The sequence below is a fragment of the Talpa occidentalis genome, unplaced genomic scaffold, assembly GCF_014898055.3.
Source record: "Talpa occidentalis isolate TD23 unplaced genomic scaffold, MPIMG_talOcc4v2.1 talOcc4.8, whole genome shotgun sequence".
Classification (NCBI taxonomy): domain Eukaryota; kingdom Metazoa; phylum Chordata; class Mammalia; order Eulipotyphla; family Talpidae; genus Talpa; species Talpa occidentalis.
Window position 1 is genome coordinate 108522714 of NW_023605194.1, and position 19680 is coordinate 108542393.

At 41.7% G+C, this 19680-nt stretch overlaps 1 protein-coding gene across 1 annotated transcript in view; it reads left to right on the plus strand.

Moving 5' to 3' along the window:
• The window catches only part of NR3C2 (nuclear receptor subfamily 3 group C member 2), a 290543-nt gene that overhangs the window by 223651 nt on the left and 47212 nt on the right, over positions 1–19680 (plus strand). Inside the window, exons 6-7 of the mRNA XM_037497992.2 lie at positions 14735–15085; positions 16253–16397. Coding sequence (XP_037353889.2) covers positions 14735–15085; positions 16253–16397 — 496 coding nt within the window. The remainder of the gene's footprint in view (positions 1–14734; positions 15086–16252; positions 16398–19680) is intronic.

Genomic DNA, 19680 nt, shown 5'->3' on the forward strand with positions numbered 1-19680 from the left:
AAAGCTATTGCAACTGCTCCCCACTCTCCTTTCTGCCTCTACCTGCTGCCCTGTACCTTAAAAGGTCTTGAGCCACTCGGAGGCTGTCCTAGGTAACTTGCCCTGCCACTACTACACTGTACCTGCGCACAATCAGCTACTCCTCCTGCCTTCACTCCCTCTGGGCCCGGTGCTGTGGGGCAGTTTCTGCACCTTCATCAGCCCTGCTGAGTTAAGTTGTGCCTCTTTGTCTGGCATAGTGAGGCATCTCTTTTTCACAAGGGACATAGGAAAGTCACAAGGGAGCTACCTGTACTCCTCTGTGTATGAGTTTACTGTTGCTGCTATAACAAGGATCACAAGCTTAAAACCACACAGATATATTATCTTAGCCTTGCAGACATCAGAAGTCCATGGGTCTCACTGAGCTAGAACAACTCTTTTTCCTTTATAGAAGCTCAAGGAGAGTTTTTTTTCATCTCCTGTGTGTTGTTTGCATCCCTTGGCTTGTGGCCTTCCAGCCTCAAAGTCCTATTAAATGTGTTACGCCTACCTCTGCTTCTATCACCACATTCACTTTTCTGCCTATTTTTCAAATCCAGTCTCTTTCACACTAGGGAGACCTTGTGATAATATTGGACTCAACTGGACAATTCAGGATAATTTACCTTATTTTAAAATCCTTCATTTAGTTAAATCTGCAGAGTGCCTTTTGTCATGTAACATAACGTGTTCACAGATCCTGAGGATTAGGAGATAAAAGTGTTAGGGGCATCATTATTTTGCCCATCATACTAGGCCATGGTGAACCTTTTCCAGCAAGACAGTTTACCACTCTGAAAGCTGTCCTGCTGTGGACTCTCTGCATACCCATCTCGTCCCCTTCCCCCCTAACCTACCTCTCCTCTCCATCAGACCATTCTGGCTTCTTCATAGCCTTCCATTTGTGCCTTGTGCACAGGGTCCTAAATCTGCATCTTTCTATCCTATGTGAATAAGCCTCTGTTGCCCTTTCGACCAAAAAACTCACCATCTCCACATTAAATGCACCCCTCACGGATCATGGTGGAAAAATTCTCGTCCCCTTTTAGATAGTTCTAAATTATGTATGCAAAAAATATATTAAGACCTCACCTTTAAAGCGCTGTAAGACTTCCTTAGATGAAGTTAATTAGTACCTCCTATGTGCTGCTATTGTAGTGCTCATCAGATTTTACTGTAATTATTTGTTTATAGGTATTTCTTGCCAAATAGTCTTTGAACTTCCCAGGAACAAGGCTGTTCTTTTCTCTTTCTATCCAGATCACATAGCACAAGTAGATACTTAATGCAGTAACAGTCTACTGAGTAAGTGGATGGAATGGATGAACATATAGTAAACTTTACTTATAGATTACTGAGTCAACTTAGCAAAAAATTTGACATTTGATTATATAATTATTAAAGACACAGTAGACTTCATTGTAAAACCACTTTTGTAGCAAAGATATGATGGATGGTATTTTAACGGAAGTCTGATTCAATTTTATTTTTCCCATCCCTGTGCCAGGAAGGTGCAGTTGCCAATAAACATGGAAAAACATGAATTTTATATTGAGTGATATAATATAATTTGGCAACCTCTTAAATGATAATATATTTCAGAAAATATATGCGTGTTTATTCCCTGGTAAGGAATATTATTAAGTAAGGTTTGAGCTTCTCAATTCTATTTAACCACAGTTTTGGGCACTAGCATGGGGAATGGCATTTCAGACAGCGTTGGTGCTGTTAAGGAGGGAATTCCAGCCCTGATCTGATGGTTCGTAGTGAAGCATTAAGTTCAGGGTCAAGGATGTCAGGGTATCGACCTAGAGAGAGTTGGAGTGAATTTGGAGGCATGCACCTCCAAAGTACATGTGTAAAGAAGAAGAGCTCATGGAAACAAAAGAAAACAAAGGAGCAAGACAAACCGAAGATAGGTAGGTTCAGATAAAGATTTATTGGAGAGACTTAGTGGAATAAATCCCAATGGCCACACGTTAAATCAGTAGAACCCACAGTCTCCAAAGCAGTTGTAACCCAAGGTCACGGTCAGGGACATGTGCCGGTTTCAGGTGGGAGAAGGCTCTGCCTTTGCAGGGGCTTCACCCAGGTGGGCAGAGACTCCCAGCCCACGTTCTGTGCCCAGCTGAGCAGAGTGGAAGCAGGCAACGCTGTGTTCACGGCACACAGGCTGGTTTCCAGCCCACTCCTGGGACACAGAAAAGGCTGCCGGCTGAGAGGAGAGCTAGAAAGCCCTTCATTCATGAGAAGAAAACGCGCCTGCACACCTCACACATGAGCAGGGTGAAGCCACACTGAGGGTTGGATAACTGCGCGGGCTGTGTGGCTGGGCATTCCTTCCCTGGCAATCATGCTCATGTGTCCACGTCAGCTGCTGGGTGCAGGGCTGCCATTCATGGGGCAGGCGACAGGGTGCAACTTGGAAGAGGGAAAGCAGGCTATAAAACGAGGGGTGTGGACCTTTAAACCTCCTGGTGGTGTGTGTGGTCAGTTGACCAGGAGAGCAGGGCCCACAACCCTGCTGAAGGAAGGATCTGTTTGGGGCAGGTTTGGTTTCATCACAAGAACAAATACTCTTTTCTAATGAATGGGTAGGAAGGAAGCTCATTGGAGAAAGCCCAGCTTGAAATTTAATACAAGAATGAATGTTGAAATTGGTCAGTCATTACTCATCTTTTTATGAGTGTAAGAGCACACAGGATACACACTTGTCAGGCAGTATCCACACCCTTTGGGTGTGGTGGGGCTGTCACTGTGCCTCATGGATTGAAAAGCCCGACATTCGGATCACGCTGAATTGCCGGAGCTTCCCTCGGATTCCCTGTGCCCTGCTGGTGTTGCTCGTAAATTATGTTTGCAGCTAACAGGTGTGGTGCTGATAATAAGATTTGGATTTCCATAAAACTAAGTATGAGTTTTAATTAGATGAATAAGTCCTAATCTTTTACAGCACCAATGATTTATATTAAGAGTTTGTATAGAATCCGCCTTTCTAGAAAACATAGCAGAAAAACTTCACTGACCCTCAAAAGGGGTGACCAGCTCTCAGCTGCAGCCATTTGTTAACACGGGGGAAAGTGACAGATGGTAAGATGTCTTTTCAGGTATCAGAAATAGGCATTTTTGCGTGAAATAGGCCAAATTCTGAAAGATAAAAATGAAGTTTTAAAATTATAGTTAGCTTGCTCTCTAGTTTGACTTCTGCTCTCAAGGAAATTAACTTGAGGAGCTCTATGAATTAGCCTGCTTTTTGTTTCAGTTCCTGGTTGATTGTGTTTTATGAGGTCTCTTTCTAGCATGTTGTTCTTGTTTATAATAAGTGGCTCAGGGTAGACCAATGGTTTTCTCAGTCAAGGGCAATTATACCTTCAAGAAGGATATTGAGCAGAGTCTGGAAATATTTTTGGTTGCCACACGTGAAGTGGGGAGATGCTATTAGCATCTAAGGAATAGAGGGACGGGGTATGCAAAGTGTTCTACATTGCACAGATAGGACCCAACAACAAAGAATCAGCTGACTGGAAATGTCAGTGATGAAGAAGTTGACACTCTGGCCTAGCCCATATTTTTATCCCCGTCACCACATTCCACAGAGCCACATAGCTGTGTTACCATCACGACACACAGCTTGTTGGAATGAAGGGAAGCCTGGCTTCTTTCCTTACTGCCCCCCTTTTAAGCAATTTATTTCCCCAGGTTCTCTGGTTCTCCTTTTCTCATCTCAGAGCTTTTAGTTTGGTAGTCTGGAATTTCTTAAAAATGAAAACTCCTGCTCAGCATTTGTAGATACCCTGATTTGGGACCTGGGGTGGCCCAAGATTCTGGATGACCCAGGATTCTGCCACTTGGGCCTTTTTAACCACCACATCTCTGCATCATTATTTCTCCCACAGTGATTGACCAAGGGGAGGACATTTCTGATAAAACCCTTTCTCCCCACCCCCACCCCCAAAAAGGAACCCATGCTGATGGGTCTAAACCAGTGATGCCAGTTGGGCCTCTTTGACTTGACTCCTTCTCTGGAGTGTGTGTCAATGAAGATAGTGAGGTGAAAGCTTCCTTTTGACATCTCCCTTCTTCATCTCTCTTTAGACCTTCTCAAGGGTAGACAAGGCTATCTCTCGGGGGACATCCAGCCTGCCTTGGTTACCAGAGTAAAGCTGGGTTAAGCCTTGGCTAACATAGTTTGCTTGGGAGACTTACCTGGCTCTTTGGGATGAAACCTGACATCCTCCCTGTATTTCCCTTAAAAAGTTTGTTAACTTTCCTTTAGGAACATGGAATAAGAAATCATGACTTTATAGTTAATAAACCAGGAAAATCCAAGAAAATAGTATGACATATTTATCATGTGTTTTATAATCAAGTTAGGTCCAAAACACACTTTGTTAGAGAATGATGGCACCAGTCATCACACTAAGAAATCGAACAGCTTTAGAAGGTCCACGAGGCATTCATTCATTTTATATATACTTTCGTCCACTTTGTCCAGTAAGCACTTAGTTCACACCTACTGTGTGCCATGCAGTAAAATGCTTAGATAAGGATCAGCCCCGCAAGACTCAGAATCCAAGCACATGAACACAGGGCATGCGGCCTGCTGCGCCACATGGCCTCCTGGTCTTGGTTATCTCTTGTCCTATCTGTGAAGGGAGCGTATTTTCATCTAAGAGAATTTCTAATCTGGGCCAAAAGGAAATACCAGTAAAGGACAGAAATTCTCTAAAAGAAAAATTGTAGGCTGGAACCATCCCCATTCAGTTAATGGAAGTTAAAAGTAGGGGTTAAAAATTGTATTTTACACTGCATGTGACTTAGAACCAAATGGTCCATTTGGAAATCATAGCATGAAATTGCCCATCACCCATGTCAGCGGTGAAGAATGGACCCAGATCAAGGCTTCTGCTCGGTGGTGGCAGCTAGGGGCCTGTTCTGACATTTACAAACCCACCAGTGGTTTCCATCACCGCATCCCGCAGAGCCACGTAGCTGTGTTACCATCACGACGCACAGCTTGTTGGAATGAAGGGAAGCCTAGCTTTGGAACATAAGCAGAATTACTGTAGGAAAATGGTGAGCAACTGGTGATAGAAGCAACTGGTTTTGTTTAATCTCCTGTGGTAAATGTGATATTGCTTTAAAAATAATAGTCACTTAAACAGGAATCACAACCCCAAAAGAAATACTTTCAGAAATGGCTCTGTTATCCTTCCTGAACTACTTAAATGATGTTCAGAAACCCTCCTTGGGGCACCTCATCATCACAGCTTTGATGGAAAAGGGCTGAGTTGTTTCCACCTACGCCTGTGGTTCCATCTCAGACGTGAAAAAAAAAGTACAGATTAGAAGAAGCCACTGAAAATAAAAAAGCAGTTCACGTTTCTTCTCCTAAAAGTTTATTTTTGCTGAGAAACATTTTTATCATATTTATGAAGAACTTTTATAAATTCTCCCCTGGACTTTTTTTAATGGTGTTAAATGAGAGAAATTTGAAGAATATTTTTGAAACTTAAATGGAAACCATATTCTTTTAAAGATGCTTTTGTTCAGCCTGCTGGGCTGCACTGGGTTTCGAGAGTCACCAGAGCTCTGGAATTTACACTGTGGCAGAAAAACAAGTGAAAAAATAGCAGTTAGTCTTCTCCACAGGCCTGGGCTCTGCCGCCATGGCCCTGGTCACCGCCGGCCGGCGAAGAGACTCCTGGTCAGCTCATCAAAGCACCTCAAGATGTTCCAGTGCTAACCCCGAGTGCAGAGAGGAGCCGAAATAAAAACATGGGGAGCAAAGGCAAGAGAATCACTTATTCAAAAAAAAGAAAAAAAAAAGGGGGCCAGTTGGTTTGGCTCAGCATTATCTGGGAGTTTCCAGACCAATTCAGCCTGTGTCCTGAAGAGATCCCAGCCTAGAAAAATAATTTTTTTTCAAGTGCATGCTTCATTGGCTACTATTAATTCTTAATTTAGCTTCATTCTGATAATGTCAGCGGAATAAAATGTAGAGTAATATTTATCTAAAATGCATAAAAGCTGTAAACATTGACATTTGTTTTCTCTTCCCTCAGTCCTGTTTAATTCTCCCCACCCCCAATTTGAGTGACATCCTGTTAACTCATTAACATGTAGTTATTAAATGCGGTCTTTTTTTATTCTAGTGTCAGCTCCTAATGGAAGATTTTTTTTAAAATTCTGCTTGGCTGCTTTGTCTTGTGATGTAAAATGTCCTTTGAACTAGCGATAGCCCTCAGAAACCCAGTGTTTCTGTGTTATACCAATTGTGGTATGTTTTAGTATCAACTCAAAGGGATTACTGTTTTATGTTTGATTATCTGCCTCACCAGTTCTTTATCTTACTAAGCAATTTTAATGATTTTTAAGCATTCAGTTACCATTGCAACACCGGTAGCCACAGCTCAAAATCTAGTCAGCTCATTTTCCATATAAATCATGTAGAGTATTCCTTATAATTTGATTAAAATTAAGGTGATATTGTATAAAGTGTGCTGTTAAATGATAGCCTTTGAAAAAAATTCTAACGATGAGGATGTCATTCTGAGTAATTATTTCACAGAGTGACTATTGAGCTAAGAGGTATGAAATAGACGAAAACTGCTATTGGGTTTATGACCATTCTCCCAGTTTGTATATTTTTCCTTTCCACTCCATAGTTTTAATTTGTATAGATACAATTGCATGGATACAATTACAAACCGTATTTTTTTTTTTTCTGAAATTAAATGTAGACGACTTCCATAGTTGCTTTAGAATTCTTAGATACTCCAAATTGTTAGTACTCGACACAATTAAAGGGACCGAGATGTGGAAATAATTGCAGCAGATGCTAAGAGGAAGAAACAAGGTGGTTAATTTTAACTTAGGCCTAAACCTAAGTGCCCAAGGACAGAAGAGTAAGATGTGGTGTATGTCCACAGGTGTGTGATGGAGTGCCACACAGCTATAGAAAAAGAGGTGAACTTTTGTCATTTGCAACCACATGGGTGGGACTGGTCATGCTAAGCAAAGTGGCAGAAGGAGAAAGACAATCCTGGATGGTGTCACATCCATGTGGACAATAGGGAAATAAAGCAAGGGAGCCAACAGAAGCTACCCAGTAAGCAACCCTAGAAATCTGAGTGTGGAATCTAGTCCCAGTGGAAGGAGCACATTGGTTGCCTTGGAGGTGGGTACAGAGTGTAACGTGCATCTAAAGAGGTGTGATCCTCTACCTCTAAACCAGTGTTGCCTCAATTAAAAAAAAAAAAAATAGAGCAGGCCTAAAAATGATGAGAAAACAAGTGTTCATATATTATACTCTACAATTTCTTTGAGAGCTTCTTTAGAGACTCTTCTGAAAATTTTATAATGAAAATTGCCTTTACCCAAGATAAATAACTTCCTAATACATCTATTGGGTAAACTTGTGTGGGGGTGAGGCGTATTGCTTGAGGCCACTCCTGCCTAGCAGACTTGCCAGATTGCGGAGATGTGCACCGGACCCTTCCTGTGGATTTGCTGCCCAGTTTCTGTTGTAGGTTCTGACCAGTTGGTTTTGGCCCGAACCTAGAAAGGATCGCGTGAGGATTTGGGAAGGCACCGCATGTTCACCTGGAGCTGTCACCTTCTTCCAGGTCACTGCCTTTGGCCTCTTTTTCGTATCTTGTTTACCCCTTGACCTTGTTAGAACAGTAATATTTCTTCATAAAATATTTGTAATGAGGCTGTTTACCTTGCATTCCCAGTGAGATCGTGCTTCGTGCAATCAATTCTCTGCTCAAGCATAGACCACGGGAGCAGCCCTGGCAGCTGTTAAAGAATTACCTTTTTAACTGAGGGAGGGACCATTTGCTGGGTGTCCACAGCTAGCTCTTTCCTTTGTCCAGCCCCCAAAGAGCCCATTTTAAATCCAGAACTGCGCAGAGCTCATGGTGAAAGTATTTTTAAAGATGGGGTGGGGGTGAGCACAGGGGGCGGGTGGAAGGGAGCAGGGATCTAGGGTGTTTCTTCCCTGATGCTGGACGTTCCTGCAAGCATGAGGTCAGTGTTTGTTTGCCTTTGAGCATATTTTGGAAAAATATTTCTAAAATTATCTCTTAGCACACTTACCATTACTAGGGCTTTATTCCTATTTTTTAACCAAATCTGAACTGGGAAGTTCTGTTCAGACCAACAGGACCGGACCACACATAGGGTCTCATTTGCATCCTTGGTGGGACCACCTCATCGCCGTGACTTATTCAGTTACGTTCTACCTCAAGGCAGCCTGCACTTGGGCGCACAGGGCACCTGCCAACTTGTTCTTTAGAGTCTTTGGAAAGGAATATTGTGTGTTAGTGCAGGTAATACATTCCGGTCTCTCCCCAAACACATTCCAGGACACTTGGAGGAAACGCTCCTGAGGTCTAAGCCTTCTTCGTCCCTTTAAACCCTTTATATCTCACCCTGACCTGAATGGAAGTAGAAACCAGATGTCTTCCATGGTTTGGCAAATGTCCCGTTAAGTATTTGAAGTTACTACTGGTTTTCTCATATTCCTCGCCCTGTACCCTAGAATCAGTCAATCCCAGTCTTCCAGAAGCATTTCAGTCCCAGGCTTAGGGCGAGGATTTGTCAATTTACTATGCCCTTCTGACAAGTCTTGGAGATAGATGTCAGCACAACATCAGCGTGGCCCAGGCAGCCGGTGTCCCTTCCAGTAAATCTACCACTTACCTGGCAGGGGACACACCTGCCTCATTCCCCACCACTTTTTGCTCTTCTTCAGAAGAGGTGCCAAAAGGACTTTGGGAATCATAGTGACTCAAGCCCACTGCCACTCAGCCCAGCAACGGTCTGTTATTTTAATACAAAACTAGCTAAGTTTCCAGCAGAACAAAGTTCTGGAAGCTTTCTCTATCAGCTAGGGGCTGTTGTTTGACACACTCTTCTCTCTTTGGAGGTTCCTTCTTGGTTTAAACCCAGTCGTGACCTGGCTGGAGATGGAGCCCTCCCCATACATGCTGTGGTGTCCACATGTTCCTGAGTCTGGTTGACATTAGGAGAAGAAAAGGAGAGGAAAAAATGTTGCTAGATATTAGAAGATGAAAAGGAGAGAATAAATACAGAAAATATAAATGCCCTAAAAATAGCCATGTCAGCCATCTGTCTAGCCCCAGTAACCCCAGCTACTGGCTTGACCCCTCTGACTCCCTGTCCCAGCAGGGAAAGTATCAAAATGTCATTGGGGTTCTTTTAGAACCTTGTTACTGTCTCTGCAAAATCAGAGACCCCCTAGCTCCCTCAGATTTCCTTTAGTCTCAGACCTGTCTTCTGGTCTGAAGGTCTCTCCTCAAGGGGCATCATGGGTTCTGAGCTTTGGTTGGTTTCCTAGACAGGCAGTTAGCTCTGTCCACTTGGATCCACAGTGTTACCTGAGTCACACCCAAAGCAAACCAGGGTGTGGTGGGAATTCACAGGAGCACGGTGTGAGCCCCCAGGACAGTGCCTGCCCTTGGCTGACCCAGAACTTACCATGGCCCACCTCAGAGACCCTCCTCTCTGTCCTCTGTACTGATCCAGCTCTGCCAAGCTGTAGTCTCATGTCTGGCCTCCAATTCTGTCCAACATTTCATCGCTCGCCACCCAGAACACTAAACGACGAGTGGATGTTCCTTCTTGTCTAAATCATTGATAATCGTACTGTACAACAAAACTATATTTAATATAGATATAAAGACACTGTGGATACACGTGTTAAAAGTTAATATATAAAGAGATCTGTTAATTCAGAGTGTATTTTTTCCAGATTTATTGGGGTTTGATTGACAGATTAAAATTGTTTAAAATGGTAATTGATTTAAGTAGACCTAGGTAATGACTACCACGATCAAGCTAACTAGGATTTCCATCACCTCACACGGTTGCCAATGCCTGATAGGGTGAGAGGGACGTGGAATGTCTTCTAAAGTGGTCAGAGGTTGCGTTTGAGTTTGCCTTGCCATATTTTCTGTGCTAGTAAAACCAGGAATGGTTGTTAATTTATTAAATTTTCTAGGTTAATCATGAATTTTTAGTGATACTTTAAGAATACCTTGTTTTCAAATTCCTTAGCCACCGGTGGGGTGTTTGTAAACAATGGGGTGCTCCCACTTCTTTGTGGCGGAGCTAATGACTTGCTCACTAGGCAGCACCTCCTGGACTCAGTTCACTTCCTGCAAGTTCCTTCATAGCCACTCCTGGGCTCTCTTTCTATCAGTAAGAAATGGCTAAACCTGAAGAAACATGGGGTCCTTCTTGTGGTTTCCTGACTCACAAGTAGGAGGAGGCCCCCCTAACTCAGAATTTCCTTCTTCTGGCAGTAGAAAGAAAAGCCTGACAGCGAGGAAAATAGACAGGCTTCCACAGGGTAAGGGGGGAAAGAAAAATTGTCTGTGACAGAAAGAGGGTGGGGGCGGGGGCTGTGATTGTCCTATGGGTTTAAACCAGTGATTACATTTAGCCTGTGAACAGAAAAATACATGTTTTCATATAACCTCAATATATCCTCTCCTGTAGTTCCTGCCAGGACCTAAAAGCTCAAGACCTGGCACGAAGCATTTCTAAAATGACAGAATTCTCACTCTGAATTTTTCCAGCAAAAGGTTGTGATTGAAAAATTCCATATTTCTCTAGATAGCAGTTTTTTATTCCACTCCAAAAGAAAAAAAAAAAATAACCCTTCTGATTACCCACTTACAAGATTAAAGAATCTTTAATTGAATGTACTTGAGAAAGGCAGTGATGAAAGCACCTCAAAAACTCTTCATCTGCTCCTTTTCCTGGGGGATGCAGGAACATTCCGGCCGGTCCTCGTCCCACACCTATCCCAGCCTCAGGACGTGGCGCCAACCCACAGGAAGCCTCTCCTGCCATGTGCCAAGGCCTTTGCGACTCTTGAGATCCCAGTGGGAATTTTTCTCAGTTCTATAGGATACCACCTGGATTGGTCAGGGTGGGAAGCATGGCCTTTCACAGCACAGCTCCTGGGGATCACAGAGCAGCACAGTTCTGTTTCCCAGAGGCATCATGAGAAAATAGTTGCCATTGTGCTGCTGGGAATTGAGGACTTGGCACCTTAGGGCAGCCACAGAACACTAGTCCCTCGCAACATCCAGGCAGAACAAATGAAACTCCCCCGGATTTAAATGGGACTGGGAGATGTTTACAGACATATAAATGCACCCCACCTGCTCCCCTCCCCACAACACACAGCCACACGGCGCTGTTGCTGGCAATGGAGAAATGCACCGTAACTCTGGCCACCTGGGAGCTTGGGCACCCAAACCCGATGGCCATTAACTCTGTGTTAATTTAGTAGAATGGCAGGTAGGTGTTCAGAGCCAAAATGTACGTTCACGGTTGCTTGGGATGATGGAAACATGTTCATTAAGTATTTTTGGCCAAAGATTTTCCTGTGTGATTAGCAAGCATCTTAATTACACTCTTGGATTTGAAGCTTGTGCTCTCTGGAAGTACAAAAATAATACAAATTAGATAGACGGAGGGACGAGAGGAGAGTCTGCATACATAGAAGTTAGGAGGCGGAGGCTGAGCCATGGCTGGATTCAAGTCCAAATCCTGTGGATTCAAGTCCAAGCTCTGTGACCTTGAAGTCCTTCATCGCTCTGAATAGGTTTCATCACTTACAAAATGAGCGGCGTGGTAGGCAAAACACCAAACGAATGGTTCAAACACCAAAAAGTGTTTTGAACTATGCTTGGCACATAACTGCTTGGTAAACATGCCCCCTGTTATTTAGATGTGGCACTTCAAGAGTACGACTCTACCAGTGGATCATTATGCAGTAGAAGTTTTGAAAAAGAATACTAATTGGCAGTTCAGAAATTTTATCTTGAAATCACAGAAATGTGTCTCCATTACTTACATAAAGTAAATTGATAGGTCACTTGTGGAGCAGAATAGTTTATTAAATAGTTTATTAGCAGTATTGAATTTATTCAAATAGTTTATTTGAATAAATAGTTTATTAATAGTTTATTAATAGTCTATTAGCAGTATTGAATTTATTCAAATTTGAAATAAATTTATTCAACAAACATTGAGTTACTTATAAGCTTCATGGAAGTAATGTTATTGGAATACATTAGACATTGTTACCAACTTTCAGGAGCCTTAATTTTAGAATACGGCATATATTAGAAGAGCTCTATAAAATTTCCAAGCATCAGAAAGACTACTTTGAGTAATATAGTTGCAATTAATTATGTCACTGTATTCCCCACACTTTTGAAAGAGATACCAAGTGGATATACTTGGCTGGAGAATCTGTGCACTGAAAGTATTTGTTATCTTCTTAAGTATAGGTTATTACTCAATTCCAAGTATATCCCACATATATCCCCAAAATGACATCGAGTTAAATGTAACTGAAATGCCATGATAAACAATGTTGACAGCTGCTCAATTGATTGTGCTATAGGCCACAGCCTTGTGTGTAAGTGCCAAAGAAAATATTAAGCATTCTTCATAATTTTTCATGGCCTTGACCTTAAATCAATGATGAGAATAAACACAGCACTACAAACTTAAGGCCTAAAGCAAATAATGAATTTTATAATTAATTTGCAAGCAAATACCACACTTAATAAAATTTGAAAATATCACCCAGGGCTGTTTGTAGTTAATCAAGTGATGGTTATCATCAGATAAAGTTTTGTAAAGGAGAAGGATAGTTTCATAATCGTTTAAAATTTTTGCAAAATTATAGAAAAGGGTGGAAATAATGTGGAAATGTTTCAGATGTCAGTAATAATTTTGAACATGGTTTTACTTTTCTTACCCATTTAGCCCTCTGTGACATGAGAGGGAATTACTTTGGCGTCCATTTGTGAGATGAGTTACCTGAGGCTTAGGGGAGAGTTTATGTGACACACAGTTCCCAGATCTCTTTCCTCAGATGACCAATATATGCTCGTGAGGATTTTCTCAAGCTCTTACAGAATCATCCGTCACCGGCATTTTTCATTATTGACATCTTAGGTTCTCTCTTGCTGGTCGAGTTTTTTGAGCTACTTTGCCAATTATTTCCTCCATCATCCACTCACGCCTTCATCAGAAACCTCATTACCACTGAACGCTCAGCTCCTGGGCAGGACCTTGTCAGCAGCTACCCATTAGCAGACGTGAATATGGTGCATCTATTTTTAATTCAAATAAATCTAAAAACATTGTTCTGTCTCAAATCTTTTTTCTGAAGGAGGCAGACTATATCAAAATGAAATTATTTGATGGAATAACTGAAAATATATTTATTGTTCTGCTCATTTTAAATTCCTTAAAGATAGGAATTATAACTTGTTCATCTTCTAAGCCCAATTTCAGTGTTTCAGGAATGTGTGGCAGATGCGTGTCTATTGTCAGATACCGGCTTGTCTTTTATCGAAATCAGTGTTTCTGTGAGGGACGCGGTGAATGTTCGCATAGTAACTGTAAACGTGCATTTATTTTAATCAAGTCCATTCGTGTGGTATAGCCCCATTCTGTGCTGAGTTTGTATCCTGAAATTTCCTCCCATTTATTAGAACTAAGTAAAAGGTATCTGGTTCTTCAACTGATTTTTACATTTAAAACCTTCAAGAAAATAAACCTTATAAAGTAAGTTATTACCACAGCTCAGAATTCATTTGGGTACTTCTGAACTTTCTTTTCTTTTTTATCCTTTCATTGATTCAACCATCAGTGCATCCACCAAAACTGTTCTGGACAAATCAGACCATGTGGTGACTTGTATGTGGTATGTTTTCCTAAAAATCTAAAGTTGGATTCCTGTGTAGTAGTATATTTTTTTCAGTGATAGGTTATATAATGTGTATCATTTGTCTTAAAAATACAGTGTGGGGCAGGTGTTTACAGATTCATCAGTGCAACTTACACCTGAAGAGATTTGTATTTGTCAATTCCTATTCATTGACTGGTTAGCACAACTTGGGATCATCCGGATATTTAATGTCTGTATGTTGCTTACTCTGAGGTTGATTTTTCTGTTCTTTCAGTGGCCATCTCTACATCACTTTCTTAGGTCCAGCATTTCCCAAAGTACCCTAGTGACTGCCGAGACCACGCAGCCTTCCTGTGGTCCAGCAGTTAACCATAGAGCTGGGAATAGAAGACCAGCAGCACTTGCACAAAATCATTAGTTGGCATAAGCAAGTGATTACAGATGGTCCATCACAGGAGAAGTGGCACAGAAGCACCCGCCAGGAGGAAGCAAAGGGGCCAGGAGAGCTAATGAGGGGGCAGAGATAGCGCTAAGTTCATACATGCATGAGGATATTCTAGCACTTGCTGGCAATTCTTTGATGGATAGAAAGTGGGGATTATTGGCTTAGATAAGATTTAGTTACGAATATAGAACTTACTAGCCCTCTAAGTGATTTATCCTTCCTCTGCCCACATATCTATTTCACATACACTAGCTGTGTGATCTTGGACAGATTTCTAAACCCTTTTAGACTCAGGTTCCTCATTATAAAGTGAGAATCCTAATAGTACCTATTCATAAATTTCTATAATTCGTTAATTTGTATAAAGCTCTTATAATAGTGTCCGGTATTGACTGTTGACATAGTTAGAGGAAAAGTATGCTGGAACCCATCCATGATACTGACTGTGGTTTACCTCGTGGGGTAGATCCCAAACATAATTTCATTTTGCCCTTATTGTTTATATATTTTTATAGCTCGAAAGTCAAAAAAGTTGGGAAAGTTGAAAGGGATTCATGAAGAACAGACGCAGCAGCAGCAGCCCCCGCCTCCGCCCCCGCCCCCCCAGAGCCCTGAGGAAGGGACAACCTACATCGCGCCGGCGAAGGAGCCCTCGGTCAACTCAGCGCTGGTGCCCCAGCTCTCCGCCATCTCCCGGGCACTCACGCCATCCCCCGCCATGATCCTGGAAACCATCGAGCCCGAGGTCGTGTATGCAGGCTACGACAGCTCCAAACCAGATACCGCTGAGAATCTGCTGTCCACGCTCAACCGCTTAGCGGGCAAACAGATGATTCAAGTCGTGAAATGGGCAAAGGTACTTCCAGGTAGGCCGGCCGACCCTCCTTCCACAGCCTGATCCTACCTGGACAGGTGGAGGGGACACTCTCCACCATGCCCAGGGGCCGCTTGGAGTTAGCTTTCTGCACAATCCTAACTTTAAATTGGAAATTGGCATCAAGTGAATAGGCTGTGTAGAAAAAAGCCATTGATTGTGTTCATTTCTCCAAGGCGTTAGGAGTAAGGGTTCTGTTGTTGATTTAGCATACACATTACTGTTGTTGATGATTAAAATGAAAATTTTCATCTTGAGGCTTTAAATAAGGTAACATGCATTGTGAAAGCACTGACTGAACCCATTATTAGCAGGCCTCACCTGAGCATGAATCAGGTAGACCAAGACCTGTTGTAGGAGGGATGTTGTATGAGACCCTAAAAGACTCTTCTTTCTAAAAACACTGTCTTAGCCCCAGTATCCTTTACGTTGTCCTTGAAATTCCTAGTTGTTCTTCACATTGTAGGATTTTGTTGCGATGGCCCCTTTTCATCTATAGAAACAGCACTTAGAATTGCTGTCACTCTGTCCCTGTTTGTTCATCCAAAGTGGTTTCTTGGGTCACCTATGGAGGTGAAACTCTAGAGAGGGAACACTGTCTCAAAGCCACTGGATACACATGGGATGAGAGAAGGGTCCAGAGAGAGACTTAAGGCCCTGCAAGGCAGACAGTAGGAGAGGTGAGGTCAGGTGCCATGGCTGCTTATCACCTCCAAAGTCTAAGTCTGGTATTACCCCAGACCAGGAGGAGCAGAAGTAATGCTTTTCAACCCCACAGACTCATGAAAAGTAAAATTTTGCACCACTAGTATAGATGTGCAGGTGTGGACAGTTACTAAGTCTCCTTTGTTTTGATGGTTTTAATTGTGAGGAGTTACAGGTTAATACAAATTCTCTCTGTCTAGCCAAGCATGTTAAACCATTATTCACAGTGAATCTCCCCAGTTTTATTTGCCCTAGCTGTTCACCTTCATTGAGAATTTAGGGTGAATTTGAATGTTGAACAGGGCCTGGCACATCATGGGTGCCCCATAAATGACAGTGGAATTTATTGTGTCTATTCAAGAGAGGTGGCTGTTTGGGGGTTGACTTAACAAGCATCTTCCTGGAATGTACTTATGCTAAGTGTATTTCTGTGATTAATTGTTCTGTTCTTCAGGATTTAAAAACTTGCCTCTTGAGGACCAAATTACCCTAATCCAGTATTCTTGGATGTGTCTGTCATCATTTGCCTTGAGCTGGAGATCGTACAAACATACGAACAGCCAATTTCTCTATTTTGCGCCAGACCTCGTCTTTAATGAGTAAGTACCTATTAATTAGCCTTCATAAAATAAACTGCAGAGTTATTTGTTATGAATTTTTGTGATTTCTAAACAGATGTACGTTTGTGAAAGAATCCACTAATAACTAGCTTTTTTTAAGAGTTAAAAAGCTATCATTCAAAAACTTAAAAATAACTTCTTACAGAATAATAATGCCCCTGTCTACGCATCTATAAATCAGTGTATATAGGTCTCACGTAAGAATATGTAGGAACTGTCCCAAAAGAGAGATGATCCAGTTGGCTCCCAAAACTTGACTGGTACAAAGCCACAATTAATAGAAAACAGTCTCTTTGGGTATCTGCTCCAGTTGGGAAGACGATCTAATTTCCAGGAAATGTGAGTGTGTGAAGTGCCAGGTTTTGTGAGCTTTCATATAATGGTTCTTTTGTTAACACTATACAGCTGTTCAATGTGTTTTCATGACAATCATAATTACCCTTCTTTGCAATCATAAAAGAAGCCAAAATGTTATTCTGTAGTAAAACATTTCTAGTTTTATGATGCATATTAAAAGACTGAAAGAATCGTAATAGATTTTTCTTTGGCCGTGAACTCCTTCCTATGTTAAGTTTACATTTTAATAGTGTTTGCATTCCACATTAGCACATTTCACTTGTGTTTATATCCAGTGGTGCTTCTTTGTAATTGTTGGGTCAAGAAATACTTAAAATGAAAAGGAACGTTTGAATTATGATAGTATCCACAGCCACATTCTAGCAGATGGCTGGCTCTCTCTTGAGATGTGAAAATAGGCGTTTTCAGTAGGGAGGGAAGCAGATGAGAAGTAAATGGGTGATAAAAGAAAGAAAAGCTGTGCAAAAGATTAAAAGTGGACACAGCATGCCAGACACCTATATAGTAGCAGCAGGTATTATCTAAGGGCACCGATTGACCCAGATCAAGGATACCGTAAAGACTATTGTATTCCAGTGATCAATTAGCTGCTGGTTCTCAAAGTGACCCCTCGTTTGGCAATTAGTCAGAAAGAATAATTCTAGTACTGAATAAATTTTCACCAAAAGCATGAAGTGAGGCCAAACAAGTGACATGCACATTTTCATTTACTTGTTTTCGTCAGTAGTAAGCTGATATTGTTAAATAGTAAATCTGTTTTGAAATGTGGCCTATAAATCAAAAGAAAAACATACTAAAGAGGGTCTTTGTTTCACAAGTGTGGGTAAATAACAGTCTCTATTAGTGCCATCCAAGGTGTCGATGTGATTATGTTTTAAGAGAAAACTCAAATAATCCTTTTAATCTTATTTAGTCCATCTATTGATTTTTTTCAGCATAAGATAGATAAAACTTGGAATTTTCACCTTCACCATTTTGAAGTGTGTGACTCAATGGCATTAATTATATCCACAATCTTGTGCAAGCATCATTACCATCCATCCCTGTACTTTTTCATCATCCCAAACACAGCTTATGAGCCCACTAAGCAATCTCTGCATATTCTCCCCCAGCCCCTGATAACCTTTAGTCTATGAATTCACCTAGATGTTTCATATAAGTGCACCCATACAAGAGGTGTTCTTTGTGACTTACCTGTTTCATGTAGCGTGACGTCTTCAATGTCTTCAAGAGTCCGCCATGTTGAGCGTGTATCAGAATTGCACTCACTGGCTGGATAACATGCCACTGTATGTCCATAGAGTTAATCACTGCTGTCCACAGATGTGTGAATCGGCCTTTGGCTCCCTTTATTTGTGACCTCAGAGTCAGAACTTGCAAAGTCAGCACTTGGCCGTCATTACAGATCTGCACAGAGTAGCCATGAATTTGATTCCCCAGGCGTGCACAGCTCGGCTGCCAGCCGGTCTTCTTGATCCATCTCTTATCTGATACACAAGTGTTCTTTTCATGATCTAGTTGGTGCCACATTCTTGGCATCTTTGTGCTTCATGTTGGTGATTTCACTCTCCGAAGTGGCCCCCAGGCATAAGGCCGAGTGCTGTCTGGTGTTCCTAGGAAGGCTGCAGTGTCCCTCGTAGGCCATCACATGTGTTAGATAAGCTGCTTTCAGGCCTGAGTTGCAGTGCTGTTGCTGTGAGTCCAGTGCTGATGAACCGACAAAATCTGTCAATGAGGCGTCTTTAAACAACGTACATGAGACAGGATGGCGTATAGACTAGCAGATGAAGGTGTCCTCACCACGGGCTCTCCAGAACCTAATCCAGCATGCCCCTACGAGGACCAGTTCAGCGATTGCCAACTCAGTGTTCCTGCAACCCTATGGACCATCACCAGCTCAGAGAGAACAGGCCGTGTCTGTGCACACACCCCTATGTTGATGGCACCTGGAGTTGTTTCTACCTTTGGGCTGTTGTGAAAAATGCTGCTGTGATCTTTTGTGTGTAAGTGTCAGCTGGAGTTCCTGCTTTGGGGAGGTAGAGAGAGGATTGCTGAGGCAGGTGGTCACCCCACCTTTAACTTTTGAGGAAGCACAGCAGTTACATCATTTGACATCCTCATGGCAATTTACAAGATTTCCAGTTTCATCACATTCTTGCCAACACCTGTTTTCTGGTTTTGTTGTTGTTCTTCGTGGCTACACCAGTAGGTGTAAAGTGGTCTGATCCTGGTGGTTTTGATTTGCATTTCCCTAAGGATTTAGAATGAGCATCTTTTCATGTGCTTATCAGCCAGCTTGTATCTGCCTTGGAGAAAAGTCTATTCAAGTCCTTTACTTGTTTTTAACTGGCTTGTTTGTCCTTTAGTTTTTGAGTTGGAGGAATCCTTTATGTATGCTGAATGGAAACAACGCGTGCACACTTTCTCCCATTCAGGGGCTGGTCTCCTCACCCCTCGATAGTGTCCTTTGTGCACTTTAAAAATTAATGGTTTTAATTTTAAGACCAGTTTCCCCATTTTTCTTTTGTTTCCCATGCTTTTGTTATCACCTATTAATTTTTAATTGTGTGCAGACATCTGAGTGTACAGATTCCAAAGTGCAAAATTGTAAAAACCCTTTTTAACAAGCGAAGCTTAGGGGAAAACACCTTATATTTGAAACTGGGGAAATTAATGTCATTAAAGGGTTTTAGAAGCCAATAAGAAATAAAACACAAGGAAAAGAAAATAGAAAAGGTCATATACACCTTGTTTGCATTTGTCTGGTCTAGAAAATGAGTAGAGTTAAAATGGAAACAAGACAAATTTGTTTTATAATGTTTTATAATGGTATAATGTTTTATAATGTTATAATGTTATGTTGATAAATGATAAGTGAAAATTTTGTTCCTTGTTCTTAAAACTG